The sequence below is a fragment of the Anthonomus grandis genome, chromosome 2 (assembly GCF_022605725.1).
Source record: "Anthonomus grandis grandis chromosome 2, icAntGran1.3, whole genome shotgun sequence".
NCBI classification, from domain to species: domain Eukaryota; kingdom Metazoa; phylum Arthropoda; class Insecta; order Coleoptera; family Curculionidae; genus Anthonomus; species Anthonomus grandis.
In genome coordinates this window covers 23,704,889-23,730,376 of record NC_065547.1, presented here as the reverse complement: position 1 = coordinate 23,730,376, position 25,488 = coordinate 23,704,889, and the positions used below count along the sequence as shown (strand labels likewise).

The 25,488-nt window shown below is 32.0% G+C and overlaps 1 protein-coding gene across 11 annotated transcripts in view; it reads right to left on the bottom strand.

Moving 5' to 3' along the window:
- Positions 1–959: 959 nt before the first annotated feature.
- The window catches only part of LOC126746567 (multiple C2 and transmembrane domain-containing protein), a 248,048-nt gene continuing 223,519 nt past the window's right edge, over positions 960–25,488 (bottom strand). For 8 of the 11 annotated variants that reach the window (XM_050454923.1, XM_050454906.1, XM_050454914.1 and 5 more), the window contains 5 exons: positions 23,034–23,307; positions 14,815–15,097; positions 10,370–10,696; positions 9,994–10,201; positions 960–4,161 (listed from right to left, as the gene is read on the bottom strand). In XM_050454923.1, the coding sequence (XP_050310880.1) occupies positions 3,982–4,161; positions 9,994–10,201; positions 10,370–10,696; positions 14,815–15,097; positions 23,034–23,307 (1,272 nt within the window). In that variant the 3' untranslated portion in view covers positions 960–3,981. Of the gene's footprint in view, positions 4,227–9,993; positions 10,202–10,369; positions 10,697–14,814; positions 15,098–23,033; positions 23,308–25,488 lie in introns of all 11 variants that reach the window. The other 3 variants (XM_050454886.1, XM_050454892.1, XM_050454898.1) reach the window with 3 other exon arrangements.

Genomic DNA, 25,488 nt, shown 5'->3' with positions numbered 1-25,488 from the left:
TTATTAAAAATCTTAGAGAATAACATGTATATCACTGTCATAATTGGCAATAATAACTGGAACATCACACTGAGTAGTGCAATAAAATTAGTGCGAGAGGGCATGCATCAAATAACAAAGTGTAGAATATGTTTAAAGAACAAATTTATATGAAAACTGAAAATAAATAGTGTTTGATTTTTATACTTAGGCAAGACGAGTTGAGAAGCATTAATGAATATTTTATCACACAAGAATATCTATCAATAATTTAGACAGAATAGCTGAGAAAAATTTCCAAAATCACCGAAATATACTCACACCCTTTATAATTCTTTTCTAAATAATAACCTGCTTCGTCATACTTATAACTAAACAACGAAATGTACAAAAACGCAAATAGAAATATATAAAATATAAATTTGTTACCTAACTATGTTCAAGCACCCATAACGTTTGAAAATGGAGAAAAATCTTATAAATCTATTTTTTACATTATGTACATATAATATTAAACATAAGAGACGAACACTTTTTTGTATTTATTGATATAGAACCCTAGCTCAGCAATACTAACATAAAAACATTAAGAATAGTAAAGAAATATATAGAAACAATAGTAAATTAAAAAATTGAAATCGTGAGGTTATCGCAACTGTTTTTTTTTTTAATTCGTAGATCGTTTTTATAGATATTTTTATGGCACGTAGCCTAAAAAATAAAATATTTTATAAAAAAATATCCACTAAGAAAAAATTTCAGACGACTGCTTAGCTACTGCCACTTGGAAGAAACTTAAGTTTAAGTCAAAAGTCATTTACAACCTTTAATTACAATTAACAATATGTACTGTTTTATTCTTATGTTAAGAGTATACTAATTTAGTTTATCCTCGGGCATTTTACATGTAGAGCTAGTAAGGTTTGGAAACACACATTATGGTATATCAATTACTAGTTCAAATATTGATGTTGATAGAATTGGTTGTGTGCAGATATATTAAACTTGGAGTAAGATATATTACAAAGTTGATACTCTTTTTTCAAGAGAACATTATCTTAGAAGCTCTTTGAAATATAATAAGAATTCGAATACATGACTCATGATTTAGATTTCCCTCGTCGAGTAAGACTACTACAACCTCTTAAACTTTATGAGTTAATTGTTAAAAGCGTTTTTTAAGTTTAAAGTAATGCCAATTTTAAACGAATGCTAAAGAGTTACTTAGAACAAATATGTCAATGTTTTTTCTTATCCTATGCGTATTCAGTATTATAATATTGTTCAGATCCATCAAATACATGGTTACACTCCCATTTCAGCTATTAAGTGTGTATTACTCTTTTTTCGGGTAAGGACGCTCTTGTATGGTTCTTCTTCTTCTTTTTGGTCACTAACCTGACACAGGCATCATGATATCATAAATTAGTCTTGCCAATGCAGAGCGCCAATTATTGTGGTCGATGAATCTTGTTTAGGTCGTTTCTATAGCTTATCAAGACTGTTTCTTTAATAGATATGCCCAAAATAGCATATTATTTGCTATGTTATTTGCATTCTGAGTCTTAGAAGAATAGGGAGATTAGGCATCTGATTATTTCCATTTTGATCGTTAGGCAGGTTTTAGTCAGGTTAGCCATTGCATTTTTTGCAATAGTTCGTATACGCTTAATTTGCTCTGCATCTGCAAGTTTTGGTTATCGTAGATCGCATGTACACAACGTGATTTATAACGGCAATATTATTTATTTCCGTTAGTTGGTTTTGGTTGTTGGCTCTATCTATTACCATAATCCTGGTCATTGTTCTGTTGATTTTGAGACGTGCGTCTATGCTGATGTTTTCTATTTTATCTAAAAGTATATATAATTTTTCTTTAGATTTAGCAAACATGGTTGTATCATCTGCATTACTCATATTAAAAATCTTCCTTCGCATAATATGCCAATTCACTATGTATATTGAGTAGAATTGGACTTAGTATTTCTAGTTTCCAGTGCAGAAATGCAGGAGACGCTCTCCCCTAGCCTTTCTTTCTCTGAGGCCATAGAGACCGACAATTCCTCGCATATTAGTATCTTTTTTAGTAGAAGCAATCTTAGCATTGAAATCACCCAGGCCTATCGTGATTTCTCTTTTTGGTAGTTTTTCGAAAGTCTCTTCTAATTTATTATAAAACGCATCAATTTGTTCTTCTGTTCACTTGTTGGAGCATATATTTGGAATACATTCATATTTACTGAACTGGTCTTAAATCTTACAATAATGATACTTCGTGGTAAAAGCGTCATTTCTTTTTCACTACGCTTAGCTTCCCTGTTTTCAGTAGAACCCGAACTTTTTATTCCAGACGACCAGTTTCTATGATGTGTCTAGTCACCTACACCACCATAGCCAGACTCTGATTGGCGCCAACTGCTAGTTGGGTCTAACGATATATTACTCTTTTGATAGCTCATTTCATTCATAATAGTTCTTGGGGCTTATATGCTTAAGACCTGGTAAACTATTTCAGTATAACCAAGTTCTACTGTATTGCATACAAAGCACAAGGCAGGATTCTGTGTTTTTTTTACCAAATTTCTTTCGCATATCTGCTGCTTCATTCCCTTTAAGTTTAATTTGTCCCTTATATGACAAAGATTCTGTTAACTATACCTGGCACTTTTTGGAGATGTTCATGTGTTGAACTCAAAAGCCTTTAGATCTGCTAAACTATCTGAGTAGATATATCTACTAATGTTTTTGTGTTTCGGTCGCTATTCTGTCAGTCAGTTTGGATAAATTTTAAGGTCATATATCGAAATTAAGAATTTATTATTTACCGAGTTATCTACTAGTTAGTTTTGAATTTTAACTGCTTTTAGATGCGAAAGCAGGCATTTCAAAAAATAAGAGAGGAACTGAGCTTAAAATGGAAGGTTGGCTAAGAAAAGCTCCAGTAAGGCCCAAAAATTGTATAAAGATGACACAAAGCAGGATTTAAGTAAACATAATTTTTATACTTCATTATTCACAATAATACTAACAGTACTTTCACCTCAATATTAAGTTATATACGTAGTCTACGTAGCCTACTTCTTGAACTAAATCCAAAATAACAGTTTTTGTTTTATTTCCTCTTAGTACATATCCATAGAGTATCATTTTCAAGAATTTTATATTCTGTTATTGCCTTTTTGTTAATTTATATATTTGTATATAATATAATATTATTAAGGTATAATATTTGTTATGTAATCGATAATAAAAGACCGTATAAAATACATTTAATTTTTTTAAATATTTAAAACGTTTGTGCTATATTTCCGTAATAAATATATCATCTATTAGAAACATACATTCGACATTCTAAAATGTCGAAGAAACATCCCCCACAGGATGTCATAGAAACGTTAAAAGAGGCAATATCGTCGCTGCCAGAAAAATTTCTCCCACATGGGTGGAAAAATACGGTCATTCCTTGGATGTTTCTGTTATGGCAACATATGTTTGTTCGTTTCTAAATAACTCTTAATTTTTATTTGTTTTATTACATGTTATTTACATACAAATATAGAAATTTTTACAATTTTGTAAAAAATTTATTGCTTGTTACTAAAATAAGTTTATTTCACTTTAAGTCTTATCTACTTGGCGAAGGTAAGTGGAATAGAATTAATGGCTTAGTAAATTAAAATTCTGTATTCTGCATTCTGTAAAACGTCTAAATGTCCAATATATTTTAATTTAAAAAAAATACAATAAAAATACTTTGAAATATTTCTTTCTCCAGTGATAACACTAAAAACCCAGTTGCTTTCGCTTTGCAATAATGTGCTCTATTGTAAATTATTAAAACTAAAGTAGATCGTTTGATTCTAACAAAAACGTATGCTTCCAAACTAAATTGACTCTTGCATTATTTTAAGCAATTACTAATAAACTTTAAAAAATCTACTCAGACTTATCAAAACTTCTCTTCCAACGCGTGCGTACATTGGCGAGCACTCGCTCGCTCCACTAGGAATTTTTATGTTTCTTCTTCGGATGCGTTCGTCGATGGTCGCCAGCACCCGATGATGACGCTTCAGGACTAGTCAGTAATTTCAAGTCCTTATAGTCCAGCTGCAAGTACCATCGTATCACTGACAGTCTACCCAGGTGGGACGATAGTCCGACGCCCAATAATTTTATGTACGTCTGCGGGTGTCATGAATCTGAGGTTTAATTTCCGATTTTTAGAGGCCAATTGTTTAGTGCTTACCCTTTTTGATGAATGAAGATTGTTAGTTATTAATACCAAAGTAGTACGGCGATTTGAAGATGATCATTACACATATAGATTAGTAGAATTAGTCAAATAGAAAATATTGAAATTAATACAGTTACAATTTGCTTCCAATATTAAAAAAACACTAAAACTACATTTTCAAAATATTAATAGTGGCTTTGATAAAAGACCGATCGAGGAAGTTTGAGATAGGCGATGGACTTTGGCGTTTTCAGTACTGACATTTATCAAGGCTCTCTGTAAAAATATAAGTTTCTTTTAAACTTCACATTGGATAAGAATAGTAGTACTTAAAAGGTTAAAGTTTTTTGTCTTTATGTCATAATCTGTAAGTTACTTTTATGTGTTACTTTTATGTATTTTTAACAGCATAAAAATGAAAAAAAAAATATTACGTAGTCTGGCCATTTGACCTAATCAATTTGCATTTTTTCTTTGAATGTTTTAATAAGAACGCAATCAGTGTCCAATAACATTTTTATAACGAATATGAAACAAAATACCTCGCTTTTCTGACATTTCCTTATCCATTAGTAAAACCTTTTAATAATGTAATTGTGTTATTACCATGTTAACAGGTTAATATTCGGAAATCATCTATCTAGCCTACCTAGACTCGATAAGTGAGAGGAGGGGAAATCGCGCGGCATATCGAAAGATACGTAGAAGGTTGGCAAAGACGACAGGGAGCATTACCAGTGAATAGAAAAAAAAGATGCTCATTTGTTAAGGATCCCCATCGTCGATGATCTTATAAAAGACCAAGAGGAAGATATCGAGACAATTGTAATGTGGATATCAAAGGGACACCCACTGACAACTTCAAGGGTTGGTCAAAAGCCGCCTTGCCGCTTATGTGGATGTCCTGGACGTTATTAATGACCGAGTATAAGACCGTTGATACCGTTTTTTGGGGTGACAAACCCTTTGTAAATACGTTGGTGAGGATGCCAGCATCAAGACCGGCTGAGATAACACCAACCATCGTAGCATCACCCACCTTAAGAGCAAACCGACCGATGACCAGACCTGAGGTAAGGTCTTCATGCCAGGAAGAGACCATTGCTCAATTGGACTTCTCCGACCCGATCCACGCCGCCTTCCCAAAGACTACCGCTGAAGGAGTTAGTATAAGTTAGGTTAGATAGTTAAGTTCCGTGATACTTTGTATCTGTATCTTTTTAAGTTTAGATTTAGAAAAAAAATTTGAAAAAAGAGCAGGGGGTGTGTAACGAAGTTACTAAATTTTCTGTAATTCTCTTATTTATCTATAGAATTACTCGGTTCTTTTTCCAACTTAAATTAATAATTTTCAAGATTCATATTGACAACTAAGCTTTGCCTAGTAAAGTTAGGAAAGTTTCTACTTTATTAATAAACGCGCGACCGCGTTAATTATTAATTTATCACCGCGTTAATACCTCAGCACCGTTCATTCCATACCACCACTACTGTTACCGCTTTTACTAAGTACCGCGCCTGTCCGTGCTCTATATAACGCGAGGCACTGACCGGCAGTCCGTTGAGTAGCAGTCCGACCGAGAAGACCGACCGAGGCGCCAGCAATAAACGACCGAGGTAAGCCCCACAGTACCGTACATCGCTTCGCCGCCGCCAGCTTCTTTACTCCGGCGCTGTTGCCAGCATGTAAGTATAGTAGGTAAGAAGGTAGGCGAATCCGTTTTTCCAATTCCTAATGTCTACAGGATATACGGGGTTGCGTGCTGGACCGTTACGGGGTAACACTGTGTATTCCTTAAAAAGTGCTAGGGGGCTACGTGTCGGACCGTTACGAGGTATCACCCTGCATTGGATATTATCCCATTATTCCCAACCTGACAACATTGCCATCTTCTACCTACATAATTAAGACCGCGTCTACCGACATTTTAAACAGAGTTGGCCAAGGTTACGAGCGACCGCATTTATTTTCCATATTAGACCGCTTAAATATCCTGTGGGTGACTTACCGCTTACCATTCCGATTAATACCGACCGTTTCATGCTTTATTTTCTCTGGGCTGTATCTGATTCGTTTATTCACTGCCATAAATTACCGTACCGCTTTCACATTTTGCTTACCAACATGAGTTCTCTTCATTGCACCCCTCTTCTCCCCGCACCGTACCGTATTGAATTTGGCCGTATGTAAAGCTTATTGAGAAGTGTTAGCAAAGAGATGACATGTTAGGTTTTGGGATGAATAAATGTGATTTTGTTACAATGTTGCCTATAGGTTACTCACACAGAAGACCTGGATTACTTTCTCCACTGTCTAAAGGCTACCCGATAGGCCGTGGTCCCTCATCCACATTAAACTTGAGGGTGGCGCCCAAGATAATGGTTGGATAACCAACTACAAACTTTATAAATAACCCAGAAGATCGAGAGGGGATAAAAAAATTAGTAAGCGCCAGTAAATACCATTACATCAAATTTAACTATTTAAATATTGGGTTTTTATTGAAACATCTTTTATAAACCGCACTTTACTCTGTTAATCATTTAAAGTAATATTGTTTATAGCCGTTAATATATAATATTTTTAATAATTTTTTCCTAATGTATATTTTACGTATTTTTTGAGTCGCATTGCGTCTGTTTTATTGAACTGAGTTTTTTGATTTTTCTGGATTAGGTTAGGTTAGGTTTGTTGTGAGTGGAACACCTTGTGTTCCTCCACTGCGGCCTAATTTGACTGAGAGAAGCATTCTTAATGTCTTCCCTCTTAGGCATTGCCAAAAATGGCCTGTCTGATTCTCTCTAGTGCCGGCCTCTGCATAGGATGTGCTCTGCAATCTCGTCTTCTTCCGTGCATAGTCTGCATTCAGCGATTTTCACCAAACCAATCCTATACATGTGGTAACGCAGTCTGCAGTGGCCGGTATACATTCCCATTAGGGCTTTTAGGTGCTTCCTGTTGAGTTTCCTTATGGTATCTGTTCCCTTCCTTGTTACGTCCGGTATGAAAGCCTTCGCATGGTTGTTTCCTGGTAATCCCTCCCAGTAGCGCTTTCCTTTATTGTGCACCAGGTTTGAGACTGTGTGTTTTGCCGTATTGTAAAACACAACGTGATAAGTAGAACCTGATAGGTTCTAGATCTATCAGGTTGGATTCTGCTCCTTTTATGGCTAGCTTGACGGGGCCTCATTTTCTGTAAGCCCAGCATGTCCCGGTATCCATGTTAAGGTAATTTTGTTTCCTTCCCCAAGCAGTATGAGCTCGTTTTTGCAGCTCCATATTGCTCTAAATGTGCATGTAGGGAATTCTAGCGCTTTTAGAACCGCCTGACGAGTTTGATGGTTCTGTTTTCAAGTTGCATTTGGCTAAGCATTATTGCACAAATTTCAATGGCAGGTATAAGTATTTTCCCAAGCCAGATAAATATTTCTTTCCTTGGGTTGATGCAGTATATTCCAGCTCCTACTCCAAAATTGGTTTTTGAGCCGTCTAAATATACTCAGATGTCCGATTTCTCTAGTTTCATCCGTTTCGGATTCCAGTCCACTCAGTCTGGTATGTTGACCGAGTATGAACTTGTGTTTAGTTTTTTTTTTGGTATTAGGTCTGAAGGCATACCAAGTGTGCTATGATTGCACACCTCAACCAGTTTAGTTAATTTCATGCAGACTTTGTTTGCTAAGATGCCATTTATGACATGGTGTAGTCTGTAAGTAGTTCTTATGGCTTCCTCCTGCAGGTATATGTGCAGAGGGGTAGGTCCAAGTAGTACTTCTGCCTGTCAGGCCGGTTCTGATCGCCCCCATAATGAGCAACCAGGCCTGCTTTTAAAGGCTGTTATGTTTTGTTTTTGCCAGTTATTGTAGTGCTTTGCTCCACCACATCACAGAGCCGTAGGATATCGTAGGTCTGATGAGCTGTGTTTATAACTACTGCATCTGTTTTCGTTCCCCTGTGTGAATACAGTCCTGCGATACTTAGCTGCTTGTAGATTAATTTCTTTAAGACAGAATAGAGTCTTGCTCGAAAGTTTTTCTATTCAGCCTGTTCTTCTCTGATAGATGCTTAGACATCAATAAATTCTATTTGTTTGTCCTTTTCCGTCTGCATGATAAATATACTTTTATAAGAATGCACATTAAAACATTATGCTTTTACTACAATAATTATGCTTCAATATTTTTGCTTCAAAGTTATTGATTATTTGATATTACCTACCCGATCATACTACACTTTCTGCTTTTTGTGAAACAAAACTTATCACACTGGGAAAAGTTGTGCAGAATGTCTCGATATTTATTATTTAGTTTAAGCATTGAAGTTTAATGAATAAACAGCATGTAGCTTATTATCTCCAATGCTTGATTGGTATTATCGTTCTAATCATCCTTGAGGTCTCAAGTGGAAGAATTTTTACCACCGTTCCTGCCACAATAAATCCAAATATTTTCTGTATCTTTAAGGGGCTAACCCAACCAACACCAAAAGTTGTCGAATGGATTGCTGCATGTTACATAATTTTCCAGCTTTTCAGACTTGCCAGAATTGCTTTTTATCAAAAGGTTATTGACATTCTAAATGTTTAAAAAATTTGACTGAGCTATGAAATCTCATGTATTGTATACATAGCCTTTCAAGTTTAAACTAAATAAATTTATAAGAAGTCATATTGGAAGCAAAATTTTGCGGATTACAAATACTAAATTTATATATGCTTGTTAATCAATCTTAATTAATAGTAAGTTAGTAAAATATAGTAAGACTGACACCAGCAGATTTAAAATTATTGGACAGAAACATATATACAAGGTGACTCAAACTATGGTTTTTGACGCTATAAGAGATTCAATTTTTAATCTATTTATTATTTAAGCATATTGAAATGCTGTATATATACTTTTTTTAGGTTTATATGTATGGGCATTTATAAAATCTTTCTTACTGCTTCCCAAATTTTCTAAACATATCAATTGAGAGAGATAATAAATTAAGTTAAAGAGTGCCCAGGAAATTAAGGTTATTACAGACGCTATTATGACGGCAAATACTATTTGCTCTATGCTATAGACGTAAGAAAATATGATAGATATATATGAAGTAAGTTTTTGATTATAGCTTTTAAGACAATTATTAAACATACACAGGAAAATACTCAAATGAGATATTTGAGTATTATATGACACTTTTTATGACCATCTTTATATGACATGCGTTTATATTATATCGAAAAGAATTATGAATGAATTATACTACTTTGAAAGCAATCATAGCGCTAGCGTCAGAGTAGATTTTCAAGAATAATTATTGTACTATACTGACTAATAAAAGACTAAAATTAATAAATGTTTGGTTTCTTATAAGTATATTTGGATAGCAGTATTTCTGGGATTATTGGGTATATAATTTACAAAAAGTACTTTGCAGCATAGTGATGGTGTAACCTAATTTATATTGAATCTCTTATAGATACAAAAATTGGTATATATACTTAGGTGCCATAGATTGTAAAGGGCGATTTGGTTTCATGATTATTATTTTTAAATAGATAAATCATCTGACTATAGCCCATTTATTAAAACATGATTAGAAAACATGGTTGCTTTAATTAATCCATATATTTTAAATCATTTTGTTAGAAAAAGATAAAAATTCATTACTCTAAAATATTGATTTGATTTCATTGGCACTAAGTAAATATGTAAACCCCACATAAATATAAATTTATAAATTATTATCACGAATAACGACACAAAAATCATCCAGAACCATAAATACTTACCAGCATTTCATCATCAGGTATCCTAGATAACAAATCCAGGATTTCATTGTTCGGAACCACATGAGGTCGAAATATCCGCCTAAGAAATTTATTGGTTGCCCACATCATTAACAGGAACCTGATGGGGATCAAATATAAAACAAATGTTGCTAAAACCAGCAACCAGATGGCGATCCATGATAGATATGGCACCGTAAAGTTGAACATACTAAAAATAAATACATTTAGAGTCCAAGAAAAGTCTCTCACGAGTTAAGTACACTATATTTGATAATAAATACCACACTATCCACTACATACCGTAATTTTTTGAAGGTTGTATAAAAAGTTAATTGAAAGCATAAGATCTTTTTTCAGAAATGATGAATGCACTTACTTCTTCAGACTTTCTAATAACGAAGCAATTTTTCCAATGGCGTTTTGAACCCCTTGTGTGACTTCTTGGATAGCCTGCAACCGTTCTTTTAAGCTCTTCTTCTCTTCTTTTTCTTTCTCATCTTCGTCTTCCTCGTCAATATCAGATTCGGCGATTTCGTCCCAAGGAACTGGTGCAGGTGCGGATAATGATCTTATTACGTACTGTTTCATGAAAATCAATAAAAGACCAACGGGAATCATCCAGGGTTGGAAGTAGTAGCATAAAAGAAGCCAAGCCACTAAGGCCATGAAGCTTTGGAATTTTGATTCCCATTCAAAACAATCTCTAAAAAAGATTTTTTTTGACATTCATTTTACAGAATATATACAAAAATAAGATGATTCAAAGCGAATAAAAGGAGAAGCACATAAATGGAGACTCAGTAACTCGCGTAAAATTCTTTAGTAAATTAAAATTTAAAAAACGCAAAAATCTCTCTTTATTAACTCTGGAAGTCTTTGATATAAATTTGGCAACATCTCGGCAATTTTAAATGATCATTACGACTATATAAAAAATATTGGGTAATATAATTATTAAGACTATAGCAGAGGCAAGAACTGTCACATTTTTTAGTTCTTAAGTTATTGCTTCTGGTTCCACGAGAATGCACTAATAAATATGTCGTTTTCTGGATTGCCACTGTGACTGAAACTTCTACTTCTGAACGGTAAAAGTGTAGGAAATGCCTGTAATCTGACTAAATTACTTCTTATATATTATAGTCGGAAAATTATTTCGACTAGGATCTTCGCGGTTTCTTCTGACGATGAAGTATAAGATCTTGCGCCTTTGAGAAAGATCTCTGGACTGTACTGACATTTTTTCACTTGCAATCTCTGAATAAAAATTGTATTATGAGTGTACTTCCTTTCGTGACTTGTTTGTTGACATCTTTCTGGTTGTGTCTACTCCAATTTCTAGTTCATGCCATATTAAACAATTTTTTAACTCGTGTTTTAGGCTTCAGTAATTTTATTAAAGTTTCTGTTAACCTAAATAAATAATTTAATGTCGATTTTCGTGAGTTTAAATATCATGAGGTCATGTCAAATAGACAATTGATTGAGAAGCAGTTAGTATTCTAATTTCATATGAGTCACCATTGAAAACAAGCAGTTATTTTATTTTCAATATTTAGAGATAGAACGAATTTTTATCTCTATGTTTAGGAAGCCACAAACTTCCAAATTCCAATAAACCTGGATTTTTTAGATATTAGCCTCAACAAATTTATGAGGCTATTAAGACTTAACGTGATTTAAAATATTTTGGGTATCATCTTAAAGATATAGTTAATAAAGTAATGCGTATCCTTCAATTTTTCATTCGTAATAGTTGAGGGTTATCAACCAACTTTTTGCTTTAAAATTTATTAGTGCTCACATCGTGTATTGATTTCTTCTTGACTATGCATCAATTCATCTTGAAATCAGTAGCAAAAACCCTAAAGCCAGTGACTTATTAAACACATATTAATATACAGGGTGGCGCATTGAAAACAAAATAGGCATTTACTGATATTTCAGTTTTTTTTGGAAAAACACTTCGACCCGTTGATTTTGTATCCCCTGGGCGGGGATCACCTCTAAAATCATAAATGGAAAAAGTGATATTTTATTTTAAAGGTATTTTAATTCCCTGCATAATGATGGAAAATTAATTTCCTTCAATTCAATAGTCTCGAAGATTTATTGATTTAAAGCTTAAATAAAACGAATACGTCGTCATTAGTGGAAAGAAATACAGGGCCCAATGACTGGTAGAAATGGTTTTCTGTACCCTAGAAGTATATTAACCCCTCTCTATGCATAATGATCGATTCCTCAACCTGTATATACCCTATTTGTAATACTTAAAAGACATATTCAATATTATAATTATTGGCTCGGTCACTACCAAGTAACTAACTAATAAAAAATAATTAATAATAACTAATAATAAATTAATTTATTTAGGCAAATGTTGAAAACAAATTCTCCTTCCTCCATATATGAGCGCTGGATCTGCCACTGCTTACATAAACCAGATTTAAAGTATTTTTAAACATTTAAATAAACATGTAAGATGTATTTAATAATTTAAATGTATGTTTGAGAAATTGTTTGCTTTTGTCTAGATATATGGTTTATACAGGGTGTTCCGTTGATCATGTTACAAATTTCTAGGGCAGATAGAAAACGTCAAAAGAAAAACAAAAGTTCATATAAAGATGAGTCCGGAAAAGCTTCCTCAGGGAGCTAGAGCTGTTTGAAAATAACCTTTAAAAAGTAGTTTTTTTTAATAGCTCCGGAACTACTTTAGCTACCGCAATCAATTTTGGGAGGTAAATTATTGTTAGTACGTTTATTCTTTTGAACCTACTAAATAAAAAAATATTTACCAGGGGCTTCAGAATCAGGGAGGTATTTGGTAAATTTAGGCCCATTTCTTTAAGACTTTAATTTCTGCCCATTTGGGCATTAGATTATGATGTTCCTATGCTTTTTACATAAAAAAGGTGCTCTTAGTAAAAGTCGGTTAATATCACCGTTTTTGTGGAAATTGACTAAAACCAAACTAAGATACAGCACCTGAATAAATTATTTTAATAATAATAATAATAGCCACTGTCAGTATTTTTTTAAATTTGTCACTTTCAGTATTTTTTACATGATATTAATTCCCTTTTTATTACGGTTAAGTAATGGAAGCTTACACTTTTGCTGAATACGCCGATATGCTTTTAATTTATGGGGAAGTTCGATGTAATGGTAGAAGTGCTTCTCGACTATATGAAGAGCGATTTCCCGAAAGGCGAATCCCAGCTCACACACTTTTTGAAAGGGTCAATCAACGGCTCAAGGAGACTGGCTCCATTAAAATAAAACGCCAAGATAATGGCGCACAAAGGAACATCCGAATCCCGGATTTTGAGGAAGAAGTGCTTCAGCGATTTGAAGATAACCCATCAGTAAGTACTCGAGCAGTAGCTGATGCGATGCATGTAAATCATGTTAGGGTATGGAACGTTGTTAATGAACAGCTTCTTCGGCCCTACCACCTGCAAAAGGTGCAATCATTAGGACCCAATGATTTTATGCCCCGCGTGAATTTTTGCCAGTGGTTTCTTGACCGGTGTACAGAAGAACCTCAATTTCCAAAATATGTCCTTTTTACTGACGAGACTTTATTTACAAAAGAAGGCATTTTTAATTCTAAGGATAATTATGTGTGGAGTGAGGAAAACCCTTATGGTATTCATTTTAGGAGCTATCAACATAAGTTTTCGATCAATATGTGGGCCGGCATTGTTGGAGACCGCTTAATTGGTCCAATTATGTTGCCTCCTCGTTTAACGGGAAATTATTATTTAAATTTTTTAAGAAATGTACTGCCAGAACTATTAGATGATCTGCCCCTAAATATACGACAGAACTTATGGCTACAACACGATGGAGCGCCAGCTCATTTTTCACTTATTGTCCGCGAGTTTATAAATGAAAATTTTGGAAGGCGCTGGATTGGCCGCGGAGGCCCTGTCACCTGACCAGCGCGCTTGATTTGACACCCTTAGATTTTTTCTTTGGGGGCATATGAAAAGTCTCGTATATGACACTCCAGTCGAGTCAGAAGAAGACCTGGTGGCCAGAATTTCGGCAGCTGCTGAAGTAATCCAAACCACGCCTGATATTTTTAACCACGTCAACCTTAATATGGTGCGTAGATACAATAAATGTATCGATTGTGGCAGCCGGCATTTTGAGTAATTAATATTAAAACATTTTATGCCTCAAGGTAATTAAAGTGACAGTTAATTAATTTGAGTACCAATTTAATAAAGTGGCTACCTTAACTTTTTTTAAACATTTATTTTTTATTTACGCCAGATTTTTTTTTAATTGTTTATTAATAATAATAGATAATTCATTTTTGTGTCTCATAACTTGCTTTTCGTCAATTTTCACAAAAACGGTGATATTTACCATTTACCGACTTTTACTAAGAGCACCTTTTTTATGTAAAAAGTATAGGAACATCATAATCTAATGCCCAAACGGGCAGAAATTAAGTCTTAAAGAAATGGGCCTAAATTACCAAATACCCTCCTGATTCTGAAGCCCCTGGTAAATATTTTTTTTATTTAGTAGGTTCAAAAGAATAAACGTACTAACAATAATTTACCTCCCAAAATTGGCTGCGGTAGCTAAAGTAGTTCCGGAGCTATTAAAAAAAAATAGTTTTTAAAGGTTATTTTCAAACAGCTCTAGCTCCCTGAGGAAGCTTTTCCGGACCCATGTTTATAAGAACTTTTGTTTTTCTTTTGACGTTTTCTATCTGCCCTAGAAGTTTGTAACATGATCAACGGAACACCTTGTATAGAATGAAATATTTATACTTATTAAACAATAGTAAGTACTTACTGAACTAGTTTTCCAATTTCTAGGAAATGCATGACAAAAACTTTTAGTCTCAGAACGTTCCGCACGAAAACTTGTCTTTTAAATTTAACTTCTGTTTGCATAAACTTTTCTTCCTTAGGATTTAAAGTTCGAATACATGCCCTAATCGGATTCCAAACTAAATTCATCTCTAACAAAATTTGTGGAGAGTTTCCTTTTGCTCTTGTTCTCAATTTTTTATCTTTCAAGGCATACCAACGCTTCTCACTGTTACGGATTCGTAGTAATGGAATTGCCACTTTTCCTGAAATTAAATAATTTCTTATGTTACAAATAGTTTTTTACTTATAATTATGTTCGAACATTTTGTTATATTTGTTTTATTAATCTTTTTTATTGCTATATTCGAGGTCTAAAACTTTTTTCTATAAGCTTAAGGTTAATCACAATATTTTAAAATTAAAAATATCCTTTTCTTAAAAATATATTTTCAACTTTTTACAAACATTTAATAAGTTAATATAATCTACACGTAGAAATTTAGTCAGGCTCCGGACTAAAGGATAAGCACTCATGTAGTGCCAAGTCGCATTTCCGGGAATTTCAGATACGTACAAGAGAAAAAGAATTTCAGATACAAGACCAGTGGCGAAGCGTGAACTTTTCTTTCGGGTAGACAAACAATAAAAATTGTTAATTAGAAAAAAATGTGTATTCAATATTATTCACTTTAATGAAATAGAGAATGAAAGCGTATGAAATATTAACTCAAAGAGAAAAATATGTAGTGATATAAAAAAGAAAAAAATTATTACTACTAGCATAAAAAGATAGATAGATAAAAATAAATACTACTTACAAAAAAAACACAACATAGGTATAACCATAACTTATAAATCCATAATATCCATTATTTTAAAATTAATTAAAGACAAATAAAAACACAATTAAAATACAATTGCCAATATCAAACAGTGGTTCATAAATAACCCCTAAAATATCCATTAAAAAAATATTTTCTATACACCCAAAAATAAAAATACTAATTATTAAATTACAATGGGCAGTGTGAATAAGAATTCAGTAAAAGCTAAAACTTACATTTTCCTAGCAAATGCTTAGTTTGCAATGGATAAAAGTAAGTAGTAACTTTTACTAATTAATACAATTAGCAAAAGCTAAAGTTGTTAGCATTATCTAAAAATGGTGGGAATAAAAGTAAGTAATTACTAAGAATATTAAGGAAAAGCTTACATTTTTGCAAGCTTGTTAGACCCTCACTTAAAAATGTAGTATTGTTAAACAGTTTGGTAGAAATGGCTGCATTTATGAATATAAGATCTGTAAAATTTTATCCCGAAAGAAAAGAAAGTCGTGCCAAAGAATACCACGATCTGTATAGATTTAGTGAAGAAAATGTTGGATAGCTAACCATTTTTTGGAGCCAAAAGTGGAGCAAATATTTTTGCAATTTCTAAGTGATCCTGGATTTCAAATAAGGATCAGAAAAGAAGGAGTTCATAGAACAACAATATGTAAAACGATATCTCACGTTTTACCAAAAATAGTTGAAAAGGCATGAATTTGGATGACATTTCCTACAAAAAACTCGACTGAGCAGGCAATCAACCAATGGGTACAGTTGTATAAATTTCGCTGTGCTTTTGGTGCAATTGACACTCATGTACCAATAATAACGCCATCGCTACATGGTGACAAGTATATCAATAGGAAAGGATGGTGTAGTATAAATGTGCAAGCAACTTGTGACGCAAAAGAAATTTTTACATCCGTAGATGCTCAATGGCCTGGCTCGATGCACGACAGTCGTATTTTAAGTAGACCAAAGATTTTTGGTATGATGAGAAGACGTCAACAGAACTATGGACTTATTTTAGGCGATAAACGGTACGGCATAACACCATTGGATGATTTACAAAATAAAAACTTTAAGTAAATACTTAAAATATCTAGCTTTCGCTAGTAAGTAAAAGCAAAAGGTTATTTACTTAAATTTAGCAAATGCTATTAGTAAAAGCTAAATCTATCTAGTAAAAGCTAAAGCTTATACTTCATACTAAAAGCAAAAGCTAAGTTTTTATTCACACTGCCCAATAGCATGCGCTCGCATCAAATGCAGATTCATCAAAAAACAAAACTGAAGATGTATTGCGGCCGACCAGATCAAGCGTGTCGATAAACAATAACCCTCAAGAGCATAATAAAATAGCTGGTCGACTTCGATAGACAAAAGCTCAAATGTCTTTCCCGCGAGTAAATTTTGCATACGTAATAGGCTGAATACTGATGCGGCCGGACCTCTGTCACCTGCTTGATGCGTATATGGTTCGATTAGATGCTCCAAATTTCCGAAGACAGAAATCAATGTGTCTTCCTGGGGCTCGTATACAATTATTGGGTGTCAGCCCTGCATTTTTATTTTAATTGGTGCGTCAGGCGGGGCGCGCCTTAGATATTATAGATAGATAGATATTATAGCCGTTTAGATACTATATAATATTAGTAAGGAGAGCGACTACATTCTGTGTTATTTTTTTTTTAAATTTGAATTCAACAATTACATGAAATAATTACGTAATAAATTAATGAGAAATAACTGGATAATTTTGGGTAGATAGTGTCTACCTTGTCTACTCGTACGCTTCGCCACTGTACAAGACCCTATATGAACAAAAATATAGTGGATATACACTAATACTAACTCATAGCTCTTATTTCCTACTTTAAATCCATATTAGTTAACCATGAGTTGTGACAATGTACATATAATAAAACTGAAGTTTAACTCAACTCAGCTCATTTAAGTTCATTCATAATTCATAATTGTAATTTAATGGTGAATTTTAAAAACATAAATAAAACATTTATAATAATAATTAATAAAACTGTTTTTTTATAGTTTACCAAATTTATAGTAGATACTATTAAGAAAAAAATATAATATTAAAACTATTTATGTTATCACTGCTTTTCTCGTTTTAGCTAGTATTATATACAGGGTCTCCGCAAAGCTCATCGATTGACAAGTTACCCATTCATCATAAAAGGATCATTTTACACACTTGTTACATAAATAACTATTTTATTATTCAAAATTGGATTTACAGATACGTTGGGTTCTGTCTCATAGATATTACTGTTATTTGTAATAACAATTCATGTGAAGTATACCGCAAAAAATGACAGTACTATTAGGACTAACAGAATAAACTAAATAGAACATCGTTTACGGAACTATATGAACTTTAATTTTACATTTGTGTTAACTTTATATTACTTTTTTAACAATATTTAGTTATTTATTTTGTAAGTATTTAATATTTTTTTCTATATACAGACAGAGTTTACTTTTTTATGTCTAATAGTGGTATCTCAGAAATCATAGCACATCCAAAAAAGTTTAAACGGTCAAAGATTCACAGTTTTCTATGCGAATCTTTGACCTTTAAATGGCCTTGATTGTATAATTTAAATTATACAATCTACTATTTTACTTAAGCTAAAATCCTAAATATTAAAAAAAACTATAAATATAAAATTAAAAAAAAATAACTATTAGATATTAAACATAAAATTCATACCAGAAAATAAACAAATAGAAACCAGAAAATTAAGATTTGAAAAAATTAAAAAACAAGTTTGATATATTCTACTATACAAAAATTTAAGAAAATATAAATTTTATTAAGAAATTTTCTATTAGTACTACTACCTTAAAGTACATCCCTCCGATATCTTTTAACATAAGTCATATATAATATATAATATATATATATATATATATATATATAAGAAAAATATTAAACACAGGTAGATATTTTAATTAATTGTTATGAACGAAATACGTGTTCTAATTAAGATTAAGCATAAGCTGCCTACTTGGAAAAAACGTATGCAATGCAAAACAATCAGTTTCATTATTATATACCTATAAAATGCGACCTAAAAATTGGTGAAAATCTATTACCTATAAATAAATATTGATAAAGAGAGTTACAACATGCTACGTAGCTGCATTTTAATAAAATAAATAACAAAATAGTGTTAGTGAAGAGCTTACTCGTGTAAATATCAGTATTATTTAACCAATAATAATAAATTAATTTAATTTACTATAATTTAATTATATTTTATTCTATCAGAGGGCTAAAGATCAATAACAGTATAGAAAAATAAATCTTTTCTGAACAAAAATATTATAAAATAATAGATAATAAAGATATGTAAGCTGACCTTTTTTTCAAATAATTAAAATTGTACGTACTATTGAGTGTTACTAATAAATTTGTAATAAAATAAATATAATTTACGTAACGAAAGATGAAGAAACAAAGGTTTAAAATCAGAGATCTTAATAAAGTTTAAGCAAAAGTAAATTAAAAAATAATTTTAGAGCATTTAGGAAGATATAAAAGTAACCAAGGTCCTAATTTCTGCAAGCGTCACACATTCTGTAGAGTGAATAACTGTTCATAGTATTAGTTCTAACTCCAGGAAGATAAAGCTTACAGTTCTGGCGTGATGCTCTTAGAAAGGACAACCAATGAAATATGTTTAAACAATCAAATTTATTATTTAAAATTTTATATAGTATTACCTGAGAGGACTTGTTTGTTCTAGTTTATAGAGAATATAGTTTAAGTAGAATTAAAAGTTCAGTTTGAAAATAACCTTGTATAGGATAAATGTCAACAATTGATTTCTTGTAATTTTCCATGTAAATATCTAAAATAAACTTAATAAGTTTGATGTATCGGAGGCCAAATTATTGTCTCATATTCTAATTGTAATCTAATAAATGTTAAGAAAAGTATTTTATTAGCATTAACATTTTTTAATTCCAACGGTTGATTCCAACCATTATGGTTGGACCATAAGGTTTCCTAGTGAGGTGTGTATGTAAAAATCAGTTGACTATTTTTGTGCATCGAGTATTTTAATTCCCAAGCGGCTTAAAACGCTACATTGGTGTCAGGTGTGGGGTGTGAATAATTAGATGTTGGTCAACTATTTTTCACCAAGGACGATGGTGAAAAATAAATAATATTAAAACGGGAGGCGGACGAAAAGGACTGTGATATGACGGGACTTAAAGCGGACTTGCAGGTGCGGCTTCGTACCGCAATACTTGAGAAAGGCGATGATAGATTTTTGTTTTTGCTAGTGCAAGCGATATCGGTTAAATGTTGCAAGGTCTGGAAGCTAAATTGCTACAAAATTTTGAGAAATTGGAAGAAAACTGTGTCACCCTGAGACATAATTATGCCAGGTTGGCAGAAATGATTTTAGAAAATAATGTAAACCATTTAAAAGTAATTTTGGGAAGAGGATAAAAAAGATTTCTGCAAGGTTGGAAGAAAAGATTTAAAAACAAGAACGAATTAAAAGAAGAATTTTTTTCATTAATGTAGGACAGGATCCAAGAAATCCAAAAGAGAATCGCAATATTGGACGTCAACACTTTATCTTCCCACAATTATCTTCCCTATCAAGTTTCTGATAAGGAATCCGTTAGGTTGGTGCGGCTTCAACAACTTCAATTTGTAAGTCCTACATCATAGAATATTGTCAGTTTGAGGCGGCTGAAAGAGTAAACGATAGATCACAAAGGGAATAGACGACTGCACTTACGCTGGCCTTGAGAGGATATGCCGCTGCCATTCTACAGACTAGGGATCTTCCGACACTATCGTCTAGCGAGTATATAAAAAGCGTTCACCACCAGTCATATTTTTTACCCTGAATTGCTTTATGTAAATTTTATTTCTAATTTGTAGTCAAAAAATCAGCCATTTAACGTGATCTCTTATATGTAAGATTACAATATAATAATATAACAAAAAATAAACCTTATTGTCTATAATAGTTATACTCATTATTAGAAATAATTACATCACTTTTACAATTTAAAAATCTATTTTTTAAACAAAAGCTTTTCTTAAGAAAAAGGATTGCACTCATTTGCTGAGTCAGCTGCTTCTCTATGTCGGCTATTCCTCTTCCTCCCATATGTCGAAGTAGCGTTGTTTGTTATTTTAAAGAAAATGCGCATTATAGATTTATTCATGGCAGATATCCATTTTAAGCGCTGTTTCGGTAACCCTGCTTGACGGAGCACTGGCTACGTTTCCTGCGCAACACTTTTAGCAGGTTGGGTCCTGTTTCATGACCCTGTGAAACTGGGGATTCTGGATTATTTTTATTATTATTATTATTATTATTATTATTATTATTATTATTATATATATTATCTATAGTTTTAAGGACTCCATCGATTCTTAGAGATTACTAGGATCTATACTAAATTCTCATTAAACTGTCGGTCTCTTAGCTTTTAGCATTTATCTCTTCGATGAAGTCTAACCATAAGCACTCTAAAAAACTTATTAAGTAAAAAACCACATACTCGAATTTAGTTGTATCAGTCAAGCCAACATTCAAATTGAGTCGGTCAAAGCGAGTCGGAGAAATTCTTAAAGAATTATCCCTATTTTCCATTACTTTTTAAACCATAAGATCGGTCTCTTTCTATATCTCCAGTTACTTGGTGATCAATTGCAGCTAGGTAACTCCTATATCTCTCCCCTTTTACTCTCTCTTTATCGTCTGGTATTCAATTGTAGGCCTAAGTGTTGGGTCGTAGTAAAGTTGAGTCGAGTGAAGCTATAGCGCCGCAGTGAGAAATTGCTCCAAATGAATTGTAGGTCAATAAATCGTTGTATTATATCTAGTTGTTGTATTTTTACTCTCTTAATATTTTTTCGTTGCTCAAATAAGCGCCATTAATACTTTGTTATTTCAAAATGTTTAAGCGTGCTCTAGATAATGAAATTACTAGTGAGTTACTGTTAAGATAATAAGTTCATGTGTTTTATAAGAGTTTGCATTTTTTTGTTTATTTTAATACGAACATTTAAAGATTATTGAGTAGTTGAAATCGTACATCTGCTTTACAGTTCTTTTTCTGACATAGGATGTAGAAGAGAATTATTGAAAATCAATTATTGAATTATTGAAAATCATGGTACACTGCAACTTTGATCACAATAGTTAAAAATGTTAATTTAGTATTTTGCATACTCTGAAACCCAGTTCAATATCTACACAAATATAACATATAGAACTGTCTCTAGTTTTGAGTTCGATCGTCGTGTGGTAATGAAAGTTTCAAGTACTTTAGCCATTGCTATTGGACTATAAGTATCATTGATAATAATTGTAACGAATAAGATACGTTACACGACAAAAAAAGCTCAGATAAGATTAAAACAAGCATACGTAAAGACAACAAGGACACTCCATATTTTATATCTTCCAAACTGTAAATTGCTTCATTCTTCTCTTTAGCGCTAATAAATAGGCATATTTTGTATACTATGGATTTGTTTAATTTATTATGCTAATTGATGTAGCGCCATATAAGCTGCGCCATATTTCCGTGAACGTAAATTAAACTAGTATAGTCCACTAGGAGTCTCTATTAGCACAATTAAACAAATGTTTCCCCCTTCATTTGAGAAATAAAATCCTGACTTATTACTAATAACTGTTTTAGGCATATTATTATTACGATTAAATAATGTCAGTCATTATTATAGTAACAGGAAACCTTAAATTCCAGACAATATAATTGTTCAATTTCGCATAATTTTGCTTCGTTCATTTAATTATTTTACAGATTTATATACGTCTAGTTGCGACACGGTTCTTGCCTATATTAGGTGCCCAGGACCCGCAAATTCGTAATTAAATAATGATTGGGTCTTTAAGGTCTTTTTGCACAAGTATTAAGGCTAAGCTTGGATACACCATTATCATCCTGAAATAAAAATACCATCAACAGAATGTACTGCAAGGGAGGAATAGTTTCCAAAAAAGCAAAGAAAGTTAAGTCGGCTAAGAAAGTGGGGCTTTGAAGGTTCCACCAATTATGATTTAAACTACCTACATCCTTACCACCTTCCTTACACACCAGACCCCAATCGACTTTCTTTCCCTTTTTGTTCCCTAATCTTAAAAACTTTTTAGACAACTCAGATATACCTTATCTTAAGTGCAAGATAAGTAAGTTAATATTAGCTGGGATCAAGTTTCATACGGAATGAATTTCGTTTTAATAAACCTGTACTTCATTATAATTATAATAAATTTTGAGCTTTCTAAGCTTCTTGAAGTTCAAAAAAGTTCTTAATGATCATTAAAAAAACATAATTTCTTACCTAAAAATTCGACTTTGTGATCTCTATCTTCATCATATACAACAATTTCTAATACATTATTTATATCTTTGACGTTAAAAGTGAATATTTTATTCCATTGAGGCGTAAGAGTCTTGTATTCGGTTTGAGTTTGTAGCCTGGCGTTGCCCAATTCTAATACACAAAAGGGATCACTTTTCCCACCTATATCTGCAGCAGCCAATCCGGTAGCTTTATATACTTTTACTGTGAGATGGCCCACATCTTTCAGATTATGAAAAGTCCTGTGCCAAAGCTGAAATTCAAATTAAAGTTATTTAAGTAAAGTAATTCTATATTAATAATTTAAAATGCTCTCCTCTAAATAATACTACCATTTTTGTGTTTTTATCAAAAATATTTAGTGGTCAAGTGGTGTAGTAAATTATGATTTAAGTAATTATGATTTAAGACATAGGGTTAAAATGAAACAACCTTCTTAGGGTTAAGTAGGATCTAATTATAATAAAATATCAAAAAGCTACATCCAAGGATCGTTGAACTTCCCGTTGACCTGGTTTATGATAATGCTTACTAGACATTATAATGTTTTGCTATATAGAATTAATTAATGTATTATTACAATATAGTAGATTCCTATTTACACAATATTTGTTATACTGGGTGATACTTCCATACTACACTAAAACTAAACTAAAACTACTCTGTCCTATTAAACGTTTAAATTAGATAAAATTGAAACAAAATCGATTATTGTATTAGATAAACATCCTTCTTAAAGAAACCCTTACAGACAGCAGTGATTTAAAAGGCTTGCCGCTAGTACCAATTTTTTTTTACTTATCTACTTGGACATAATGGACTATTATTCTCAGGAGTGTTTTAAAAGATGCAATGAATTGTTTTTTTACTTTTTTTCTTTTATCTCTTGGAGAAGATTGAAATATTTATCTCAGGGGTAATTAAAAATGTTCGTTTACCTAGGGCTAGCATTTTTTTATCTGCTTAAAAATCTTAGAATCGTAGTTTCTATAGTGCATTAAAGGATTCAACAATCTATAGCATTAAAGAGATTGTGTTGGTTTATTAATGACTGAAAAACTTAATTTATATTTATACCGGTAGTAATTTAAAAGTGTTGAATATCCTTTTTTTGGCTTACAAGGGAAGGTATTTTTCAGTTTTATGCTTGGAACAGACAAATGCTATTTTAGTAATGACTTAAAATGTTTGATGGGCATTACCAGGATCCTTATGTATTTGGAAAATGATAAAATATTTAAGTAAAAGATTAAAAAAAACTTTTACTTAATAGAGAGAGTTTATTATGCTGATATTCAATCAATAAACAGAAATCAGAAAACAGCATGGTTTTATGATGCAAGATACAAATCAAAAAAACAAATAACACTAACGTGCAGATTAAGTTCTAATCATTGTTTGATACCATAGCATTTATATAACATTAAAATAATCGATAGGCTAAATTGTGATTGCGGTAGCAAAGTAAAATTTAATCATATATTGTTTAATTCTTCTATAAAAAAACAAACGTTTTATATAATGGATTAATGTAACTAACAAGGGGATCAATAAACATTTAATCTCTACTAAACAATCCATTATCTCAAGAAATTAAAAAAATATACATTTTCTTATTAAAAAAAACATTAAAATATTAACACTTAATAGTACTAATATGCTACAGTTCTGATTGCAGTGTTTTGCTTACCTATTTGCTAAGAAGAAGAAGAAATGCTGGAATATTTATTTTGGCAATGGTTTCAAAGTTCATAGACTATTCGTTTGTGGCTTTGTAATAATTACATTTTTATATGGGCAGTTAAGAGCACAAATATATAAGATTTAAAGAGGGAAAGTGTACGTAAGCTGATATTATGGGCTATTGCCTATTTCAAAAATAATGTAAAATTCAAAAGAGCAATTCCGTTATCCACTCTATAGAAACCTGACTTTATAACTGAAGTGTTTATTTTCGTCTTATATTAATATAAACAGAATTTAAAAAGCTTAGCATTTTGTCAAATTTTCTCTATAATTCCTGATATAGAGTGGTGACCTAAATAAAGATGAATGGACCGTTTTTTTGGTAGTCCATTCAAGAAACTTGTCGGAATGTACTGATTTCTTATTTTAGCTGACCATTGTATTATTTAATTTTTATTTTGCTGTAAAGTTGAAGTAATAATAAATAAGGATAATTATTTGATTAAGGTTCGTATTCTTGTTGTGTTATTTTTGTTAAAAAATATGGCGTTTTAAAATGCTCAGATTAGAAATCAGCTTGGTGTAGCAGATGTGGATGCCCATGCTTGTAGTAAAGAAACGTAGTAGATTACATCTAAGCCATCAATTAAAATTATAATAATATATTGAAAGAATGACAATAGGGTCATATCCATGTATACTAAAAACACAATTTTCTTGTAGAATGGCCTTTCAAAAGATAATCTAC